The sequence below is a fragment of the Myotis davidii genome, unplaced genomic scaffold (assembly GCF_000327345.1).
Source record: "Myotis davidii unplaced genomic scaffold, ASM32734v1 scaffold150, whole genome shotgun sequence".
Taxonomy (NCBI): domain Eukaryota; kingdom Metazoa; phylum Chordata; class Mammalia; order Chiroptera; family Vespertilionidae; genus Myotis; species Myotis davidii.
Window position 1 is genome coordinate 1,342,031 of NW_006283437.1, and position 10,743 is coordinate 1,352,773.

At 43.7% G+C, this 10,743-nt stretch overlaps 1 protein-coding gene across 1 annotated transcript in view; it reads right to left on the reverse strand.

Moving 5' to 3' along the window:
* Nucleotides 1-10,743, reverse strand: part of DCTN5 (dynactin subunit 5) — a 26,005-nt gene that overhangs the window by 2,504 nt on the left and 12,758 nt on the right. The window contains exons 4-5 of the mRNA XM_006753611.2: nt 7,565-7,676; nt 3,201-3,303 (exon numbers count right to left, since the gene is read on the reverse strand). Of these exons, the coding sequence (XP_006753674.1) occupies nt 3,201-3,303; nt 7,565-7,676 (215 nt within the window). The remainder of the gene's footprint in view (nt 1-3,200; nt 3,304-7,564; nt 7,677-10,743) is intronic.

Sequence of the window (10,743 nt, forward strand, 5' to 3'; positions counted from 1 at the left end):
TCTCCTACTGGGGATGTGCCCGCAACCCAGGTACATGCCCTTGACCGGAATCGAACCTGGGACCTTTCAGTCCGCAGGCCGACGCTCTATCCACTGAGCCAAACCGGTTTCGGCACCATTTTTCTCTTTTATATCTTTTATTAGATATATAAATGCATCAATGCAGCAGTTTCTAATCATGAAAACCCAGGTACTGTACAACTTCTAATGACACCTTATACAGGGCACAGACTAATTATGCTGTGGTACATTTATGTATTCAAAGTGTGGCTCAGTTGGTTGGGAGTCGGCCTATGCACTGAAAGATTGCTGGTTCAATTTCCAGTCAGGGCACATGCCTGGGTTGTGGGATCCATCCCTGGTCGGGGACATGCAGGAGGCAGCCTATCGATGTTTCCCTCTCTCCCTTTCCCGCTAAAAGTCAATTAAAAAAGAAAAAGAGCCGAAACCGGTTTGGCTCAGTGGATAGAGCGTCGGCCTGCGGACTGAAAGGTCCCAGGTTCGATTCCGGTCAAGGGCATGTACCTGGGTTGCGGGCACATCCCCAGTTGGGGAGTGTGCGGGAGGCAGCTGATCGATGTTTCTCTCTCATCGATGTTTCTAACTATCTCTCTCCCTTCCTCTCTGTAAAAAATCAATAAAATATATTTAAAAAAAAAAAAGAAAAAAAGAAAAAGGAATGAGGTGAATCTCTACATACTGACAAGAAAAAATGTCCAAGATGTACTGATGTACTGTAAAGAAAGCAACTTTCCACACAGAACAGAGTATGATTCTGTTTATATATGCATAAACAGTTTCATATATTCATATTATATACTCATATACCTATACACTCATATACATACAAACACACATATGCACTATATATTTTTTTTTAAGTGCATTGCTAGAAAAACCTCTTAATCTCTTTTAACTTATTAAAGGTCCTTAGAACCAACCTTTGGCTGACAGCATAAGTCAGGGAAGCACTGCTAAATACTTCAAATCCAAAGAAACACTGTGTTTGGAGCTTCTGATGAAGGATCCAAGCTGCCTAGGCCCTTAGAGGTCATGTATAAATGAGGAAGCTGAGGCCTAGAGAGGGTGGGTGTTCAAGGTGTGAGAGCTGGTTAGTGAGGAAGCCTTGATGTGCACTTTGAGCCCTATTTAGAGTTTAGTACTTTGTGCATTGTGATAAGATACTTCCCATGTTCGTTTTATGTAGTTTCACAAATGCTAACCATCTAAATGCTCTGTTGGCAATCTCCATCTTTAATAAGAGACATAGGGTTTCAGGAAAACTGGCACTTGTGTTTGTAATCAGCTACGATGGGCTATTACACTTGACCTTAGCCAAAAGGCCGAGCAGCAATAAGATGGGCTATTACTTCAATTATTTGCATAATCTGCCTGGCCTGGGGCCCTCTGAGTTCTTGGTTCCTGACCCAGACTCTTTCTGTATGATTTGCCTCTCAATTTGTTCCATGACTCAGATTCATAGTGTGGAGCCCTCCTTGACTTCTGCCATCAGCTCTAAGTTGGTTTAAGGACCTTCAATAAGTTAAAAGACATTAGGAGATTTCTCTAGCAATGTACTTCCTTTTTTTTTCTTTTTAAGAGAGAGGAAGGGAAGGAGACAGGGTGAGAGAGAAGAGAAGAGAAGAGAAGAGAAGAGAAGAGAAGAGAAGAGAAGAGAAGAGGAAATAAAACATCAATGTGAGAAACAAACACTTATCAGTTGCCTCCTGTATACGCCCAGAATGGAGATGGAATCCACAACCTAGGTATGTGTCCTGACTGGGAATCAAACCCACAACCTTTTGGTGTATGGGACAACACTCCAACCAACTGAGCCACCCGGCCAGGGCACAATGCACTTCTCACCTCAGATGAGATGTTTATCTGACAATCTGACCTAACACTGGCTAAGATCAATGAGACTTTTTCTCAGTGGAACCCTATATGGGGAGAATTACTAAAGATGTCTCTTATTCCTCTGCAAAAGCAGAGACGCATGAAATAACAGAATGGCCAATTTCCACCCCAAAGAATCTGGGTGGACAATGTTGTCCATCTTTGAAACTCATATTCAGTAATCTGAGTAATGAGACTGTTTAAACTGGAAAAACAATTAAGCCACCCAGTAGCAGATATCCATCTATGAATTTGTGATGTGTCTGTGTATACGTCATAGAATTTCAATTATGTAAACATGCATAAGACATAACTGTTGCCCTGGCCAGTTTGGCTCAGTGGACAGAGTGTCAGCCTGCAGATTGAAAGGTCCCAGGTTCGATTCCATCAAGGGCACATGTCTGGATTGCGGGCTTGATCCCCAGTGCAGGGAATGCAGGAGGCAGCCGATCAATGATTCTCTCTCATCATTGATGTTTCTATCTTTCCCTCTTCCTTCCCCTCTGAAATCAATTATATATATATCAAAAAAAGAAATGATGCTTGGGGTGGGGGAAATAGGAGGTTCCATTTTCCTTTGATTTCGGTGTTTTCCGAGCTTTCTAGGACAAGCATGTATTACTTGTTTCCTCACATGCTGTGTAATCAGGAACTCCTAGCTCAAGAGGGTTTTTACCTACGAGCACTGTCAGCCAAGGTTGAGAGGGGATACAGTTACTTCTCTCAGCTGTCTAGAGTTGTCACTGGTATTAGACCATGCTGTACGTTCACTTTTCAATTTGGACAATCCTGGGCAGGGCAGGAAGTGTAAGTTCAAATCACCAACCAATGTGCGCATAAGGCCGTAGTTAGAATTCTTTGGAGAGACTTCCTTTTCCCATGTAGCCACCCAGGCCAAGAGAGACATGCCTCTCTCTGCTCTTCCTGTGCTGGTGACAGACTTCCTCTACATCAACTTTTATTGAGGGAAACCCTCCAAGAGGCCCTCTGCCATGTGTGGATGCAAGGCTCTCTCTCTTCCCCACACAGTATCCACCCTCAGCCACTCCTTTCTGAAGACAGCGTCAACTGAAGCGTGCTCCCAGTGTCCACTCTGTTTCCTCTTTACTTCTGACCCATGAGAATGTCCTTATCCAACTATGCATTTAAAAGGATACCTGTCATATTGCAAACAGCATTCTCATGTACTTTGTAGTAGAAGAATTTTTAAGTCAGCTAGACTAACATACTGTCAGAGACAGAAATTGCCTGCATGTCTTGTGAAGAAAAATCAACGAGTTTTCATAATCAGTACTGACGGTTACCTGGGCAGCCTGAGAAGACAGTGAATGGTGGGACCACCGTTTCTGGGGGTAGTACTGTGTTGTCAAGAATCTTGCAGCAGTCTTTCAACACACACCGGCGCCCCTGAAATTACAATATTATTAACAGGAAATAGATCAGGAAATACGAATAAACATGGATGGCTATTTTATATTTTCTTCATCTGTGATATCTTACAATAGCCAGGGAAAGTGACAAGAGGCTTGCCCACAATTCCCTGCTTCAGATGGTACCTGACAAGCAAGAGGAGGTAGGAATATAAGTGTGAGTGTGAGTGTGAGTGTGTGTGTGTGTGTGTGGAGTGGGGGTGGGAGGGCACATTTCAGCTGGAGGTTATATGCTGGGGACAGTCCAGGTTATCTTAAGCATTACAGACTATATGACATTCAGTCTTCTAAGAGTTCTCTTTAATTTTTTTCTTTTTTTAATTTAGTGGACATCTGTTTTGCTTGCTCAACCTCTGTTCCCCTTTCCTCTGGTAACAGAACCTGTATTTCTGTTGGGAACTACCCCTATGCCCAGCTCAGCCCACGTGCTTCCATTTCCATCCCACACTCTAAACCCCAAGCTGGCCACAGAGACTGGTCTAGAGCAGCGGTCGCCAACCTGCCAGACCTCACGGACCACCAGTGGTCCACGGATCACCGGTGGGAACCGCTGGTCTAGAGAATTGGCATTTGAGCCAAAAACCACATCAGGAGCACTGGGGGGAAAAGCTCTTCTCAACGAAGTTTCCAAAGGATGGCACAGAAACAGGAGCGCTATCTTGTTTCCATGAGGAAAGACCCTGCCCGAGAGGCTCACACAGAAAAACAGAAAAGGAAAGGAAGCTGATTCTCACTTCTTCACTCGAAGTTCTAGAGCCACTTATGCACGAAATTAGAATCCACTTCTACACTAATGATTGGATTAGTCCATTCATCTGTCTGAAGGTGTAGGCTGAGCCTTGTGTCTGCCTTCATCCACGGCCACCAATTTTCCATTGCCATCACCCACGGCATTCTGAGGGTAAGAGAGGACGTCTGGGAGAGCCATCTGTTCCATGGGTGAAGGGTAAGGAGAGGCTCTGAAAACAGTTTAGAGGTACGCCTCAGGCTACTTGCTATAAGTTTTGTTCTGTACCAACTTATATTTACATCACCAGGGCCTGTAATTCACTATGTGAATTACCAAAGAATTTTACCAAAGAATATGAAAGATACTTTCATTTAGTTGTGACCAAATTTTCCCCATTATTAAATGCCCAAATATACCCAAATCGGATGCTTTTTCAAGAATTAACAGATAGATTGCCAAATGAATTTTTTTTTTTTACCCCTAACGCACTTATATTTCTAAGGTCCTAATTTCTTAAGTGTCTACTAAGTTGTCTCTAGCTTTGTGGACAATAGTTTTGGCAATACTTGGCGACATCTTTAGTTCAGAAGCAAGTCATTACTGCAGCTATTCATCCTCCTTGCAAAGTTCTCTTCCATGAATTCCCTGATATTGGCAATTTCAAAATCCAGCTGGTGACCAGCTCCCTCATAATTTCCAAATGACTCCAAGATGCTATCTTAGCTCCTAATAACTCAGACTAAGCACATGGAGCCCTGAATAACAGGCAAGAGAATGTGCTATGTAAGGCACGATACATTCACATACAGAGATCTGTGCACAGTGGGCCCTGACAAGGAACAAGGACCCTGGCTGGTTTGGCTCGGTGGATAGAGCGTCGGCCTGTGGACTAAAGGGTCCCGGGTTCGATTCTGATCAAGGGCACATGCGCAGGTATGGACTTGACACCCAGTAAAGGGCGTTCAGGAGGCAGCCGATTGATGATTCTCTCTCATCATTGATGTTTCTATCTCCCTCTCTATTACTCTCTGAAATCAATCAATCAATATATATATATTGAGAGAGAGATGTAACAAAACAAAACAAGAGGAACACAGATCTTCTGTGTACCACCAGCCTGCTTTGTCCACTGGTTGACCATTCTGCCCACTCAGAGAAATGATATTCATTTTGATTTCAGAGCTTTCTGGGTAAAAAGATCAATTAGATATCAGCAAAATTAAAAAAAAAATGTAGGTACTTCTTAGGCATAATGAATTGGCAATAGTGGAGAAGGCAGGCTAACATCTAAGACTACTTCTTGCCAAAACCGGTTTGGCTCAGTGGATAGAGCGTCGGCCTGCGGACTGGGGGGTCCCGGGTTCGATTCCGGTCAAGGGCATGTGCCTGGGTTGTGGGCACTTCCCCGGTGGGGGATGTGCAGGAGGCAGCTAATCGATGTTTCTCTCTCGTCGATGTTTCTGACTCTCTATCTCTCTCTCTTCCTCTCTGTGGAAAATCAATAAAATATATTTTTAAAAAATTAAAAAATATAAAACTACTTCTTTTTCTTTCCTGGAGAATTTTCTTGAAAGGGTCAAGAAGTGCATGTTGCTAGCATTAAGCTACCTATATCTCCTGATGCAAGTTATTCAGCATCTCTGAGCCTTTGTGTCATCTGTGAAAGAGGACCTAAAACCAACCTGCAGGGATGCTGTCAGGATCAGAGTGGTAAATGCACAACTCACAGCACAACAGTGCCTATTAATACTGCCTGTTGGACTTTCCCCGCTGGCATCTGGGCAATTCTGATTAATACCTAAAACTTCACGTGGATGCTATAGGAAGGACCTGTGTGTCAGGAGGCACGCCAGACTCTTTTAAAAGATTCTCACAGCCGAAACCGGTTTGGCTCAGTGGATGGAGCGTCGGCCTGCGGACTGAGGGGTCCCAGGTTCAATTCCGGTCAAGGGCATGTACCTGGGTTGCTGGCGCATCCCCAGTGGGAGATGTGCAGGAGGCAGCTGATAGATCTCTCTCTCTCTCATCGATGTTTCTGGCTCTCTATCTCTCTCCCTCCCTCTCTGTGAAAAATCAATAAAATATATTTAAAAAAAAAAAAAAGATTCTCACATTACTTGAGAATCTGTAAAGGTTCAGCAAACGAGGACAGTACTACCACTACTGAACAGTGACTGTGAAATGACAGTCAATTGATATACTGAAAAGTGACCCACGAAGCAGTGCACCTGACAACGGGACTAGGCTTCCCCAGGCCTGGGACTAGCATCTGGCCATGAACATTTCAAATGTCTGCTGCAGGGCTAAAGGACAGGCTGAAAGACTAAGGTGCTACGCTGAGGTCTTCTTGGCCACAGGACATACCAGGAAACCCAGCTGAGGCTTGGAAAGCCAGCTTTTGTCAACGGGACAATGGGACAGGCTGGATTTCACTATTTTCCCCCTTCCTTCCACAGCAGGCCAGGTCTCTAACACTAAGCACCCTGGAGGAACATACCTGGCAAAACAACCACCTGCCCTGATTCTGAGTAACAGGTCAGGTTGGAATGCTCCTCGCAGCAAGGGCTTCTCCCCTGCAGGTGCCTGTGGCTCCTGGAACGTTAACTGCACAGGTGCTACGAGTTTTCTGATACTCCAGGATCAGAGTCTCATCCAGAGCAGAGAGCCAGCTCTGTATTATTAGGAGCAGCCATTTAAAAATATTAAAAAGTATTGGCTTTTCCTAGAATCTGGTCTGAAGTACAAATTTAAAGTGGAGGAAACATTTTCCCTAAACAGTTTGGCTCTGATCATTAACATTCTTATAAATCCTGCCTGAAATCAAGCTCCTCATCTGTGAAATGCCAAGAAACCCGAGTGGGACCAAACAAACTGACGCCAAGTCTCCTGGGACCAGATCCTACGGGTTCTGCTGAGCAAGGTGCTCCCATGCACCCTCAACTACCTGCAGTTCCCCTGAAGTCATGTCCTGTGGTGACTCTGAGCCTTACACATGCCAGCCTCTTAACCGAAATGCCCATCCTCCTCTCGTCTATGAGCCAGTTTTACCTCACCCTTCACCCTTCACTCACCCCTCACCCCACCAGACAGTAAGATCCCTGAGGTAAGGCAACAGGTAGGACATATAGCAGCATGACCATTCATACCACCTGGATTCAAATCCCAGCTCTACTTAATAGCCTCATCAACCCTATAGTATCTAAGTCTTAGATTCTAAGATCTTCAGTCTTACTGCATACAGGGGTAACAGCAGCACCTACAACACCCTTGGATGATTGTGAGGAGTAAATGAAAAAATTGAAGGAACGTCTTTAACATCACAGGGAAAAGGTTCAATAAAGATCAGCCATGGTCATGAATGCCTAGGAAAAGCTCCAAATGCAATAATAATGCCAGCGGACCAGAAGCTACTTCTGCCTTGTCTGGTCACAGATGCAGAGGCCACTGATGGGAGGGACAGGAGCCAGAGGGCAGTGAGGCTGCTTAGTCACCAAGTCACCATACTCACAATCACACAGTTCTTGCCAACATGAACGTAAGAGCCAATCTGAGCCGCGTTGACCACACAATCTTCCTCAATAAAAACATGGTCCCCAATATGTAAAGGGAAGAATGCAACCCTATAGGGAAAAAAGACGAACAAAGGTCAAGGTGAGGTATTTCTAGTCAAGGCTTATAAAACTATAGATCCTAATCTCAAGTTCATCATCTTGTCTTATTAAAACTGTTCCTAGCAAGGAAAGAAACCTCAGGCTAGAGAAATTCTATCATTTCCCCAGTATTTTGTCAGAGATGGCAAATTTAAATTTCAAACTTTATACCCCTATATTCTATATAAATTTTCCTACTAGCTCAATATCAGAAATATTAGAGCAAGAAAACAGCAAGGCAGAAGGGGCAAGATATTCTAAGCTAAAGGCACTGGCACCAAATAAAAATGAGTGCCTGTCTGCTCATTCCAGCTTCCTATGAAAACGCTCACAGATCACATTTTTAATAATCCTATATAATAAAGAGCTAATATGCTAATTAGACCGAATAGCCGAACGACCTTGCAGATGAAGCCGGGGCGGCGAGGGCTGAGCCCCTTGCATGAATTTTGTGCATCGGGCCTCTAGTCTGCTCTGTAATATGCCAGGGACTGACATCAGGTTTGTGGGATATAAATGCTAGCACCCAACAATTTGAAAATGGATATATTCCTTCGTTTTGTTGAGTGCCTACTATATGTCAGACTCTATGCTAGGAATTGGGGATATAATGGCAAACATAAAAAATGCAACCTGCCCACAAGGCACATACAATAAAGAGAAGAAACAAAATTAAATAAGTGATTATACAGCAAGTAGTTAGTTAGTTACAACTGAGGAAATGCTACAGAGGAAAACTATGATTACATGTGAGAATATAACAAGGAATGGAGGTTTGGTAAAAGTTTAATTGAAAGTAACATATATAGCCAGAACCGGTTTGGCTCAGTGGATAGAGCGTCGGCCTGCGGACTGAAGGGTCCCAGGTTCGATTCCGGTCAAGGGCATGTACCTGGGTTGTGGGCACATCCCCAGTGGGAGATGTGCAGGAGGCAGCTGATCGATGTTTCTCTCTCATCGATGTTTCTAACTCTCTATCTCTCTCCCTTCCTCTCTGTGAAAAATCAATAAAATATATTTTTTAAAAAAGTAACATATATAAGCCAGGACTTGGATGGGAGTAGGTGTCAGTAGGCTTTCTGAGGGCTCTAACATTGCTCTCATTCTCCAGGTCTCCTACAGTGTCACGGACAGTGGTTTTGTGGTCATATTTACAAGTAATTTCAGTACCTTGGGATGGAAAATATTTGGACTGGAATGAACATAAAGTAGGTGGATGCTCATTGGCTCTTTCCAGCCCTGGGTTCTATTCTGTCAGGAGTATTTTGTCAGAGATGGCAACTATATATATATATTTAGAAAGCGATGGCAAATTTAAATACTCTTTAAATTTTCCTGAATTCACATTTTTAGTTGGTATACCTTGTGTGGCAATAAAGTCCCTGATCTCATCATAGTCTACAGCAGTACCATTAGTTCTTTAATCTTAAGTTAAAAATCCCAAACTGTATTCCATTATCAGGTACTGGGGCATGCACATGCATGGGACAAAATCCCTATCACCTCCTGTTCAGGTATTGTTGCTATTTATACTTTCATATCTCTATATTTCTCACGTGGACCATTCTTATTTACACATCTCTCCACTCACCAGCAAACCCCACAATATGCCACCCTCTGTGCGAGGAGCTGGGATGACAATGGCAAGGATAAGCAATGCAATGTTCGTTCTCAGTGCTTTCCTTGGACCACATCTAGCCCAGTAATGCTTTAGCAGAAACTGGAGTCAGCACCTCTAGCAGAGTATCGGCCACTACACAAAACCACAAAAGGGTGCCTACCACAAGGTTTTTTGGTTCCCCCAACAGCCTTCTGAGAAAACGAGCGAATAATTTCTTGTGAATGTTTTAGAGTGACTCCCTACTCCAATCCCCATATATCTTGGAAAGCCTGGAGCCCAACATCATTATGGGAGATGCAGGATTATCCCTGCATGATTCACTCCTAGGAATTAAAGTTACTCTGAGTTAGCTGCTCTCTTCCCTGTTCCCACCTTACTTTGTTCAGACCCATGTGACAGGACTATCACATTACATAGTAGTGATCACATTATATAATAGCTATGTGTTTGTGTAAATACTAGTGTCCCAGTGCATGGATTCATGCACATTGAGAGGAAATTAATTAGAAGAAATATTTTAATATTGCTATTTGCCCTTTCTCTACAATAGGAGTGTCAACCAAATTCATGATTGACAATGACAAATCGAAACACACATGTGCAATTGGCACCAGTGAGAGCTTTATATGTATCATGCATGCACGAGTGAACTTAGCCATACACACACACACACACACACACACACACACACACACACACAATAAACTTCCTTAGACCTGCTCTCTGAGGTAGCTAAACTTTTTCCATCCAGTGAAGCACCCCAACTTCTCTTTCAGGTAATTGTCAGCAACACAGCAGTAAATATCAACATGATGTAGATCATTATTGTAGATCACACAGGGAGAACAAAGGGTAAAATATTTAACTGCAGCAGTGTTTGACTATATCCTGCGCAGTGAGAAAACCTGAACTGTTTCAAGGCTGGGGCACCGGGGCTGTGGGCTGCATTTTGCGCCATGGGGTCTTGGCAGTGTTGGCTGTGATTTGGTGGGGTGTCGCTCCCGGGTGGTGGCAGGGCCTGTGTCCCACTTGGGGGAAGCCGAGTGTTGGTATGTCAGTGCCAGGTCCGTGGTGCCGTGTATTTTTAAATGGCCAGTGCATGTCATGGCAACTTCTGCATAGTGTCTGCCCCCTGGTGATCAGTGCGCATCATAGCTACTGGTCAGACGGATGGACACTTAACCTTTTATATATATAGATTTCTACCACTATGTTTGAAGAACCTTGAGGTAGGCCCTGGCCAGGTAGCTCACTTGGTTAGAGTATCAGCCTGATACGCCAAGGTTATGGGTTCAATACCTAGTCAGGGCATATACAAGAATCAACCAATGAATACATAACTACATGGAACAACAAATCAATGTTTCTCTCTCTCTCTCTAAACACACACACACACACACACACAACCTTGAAACA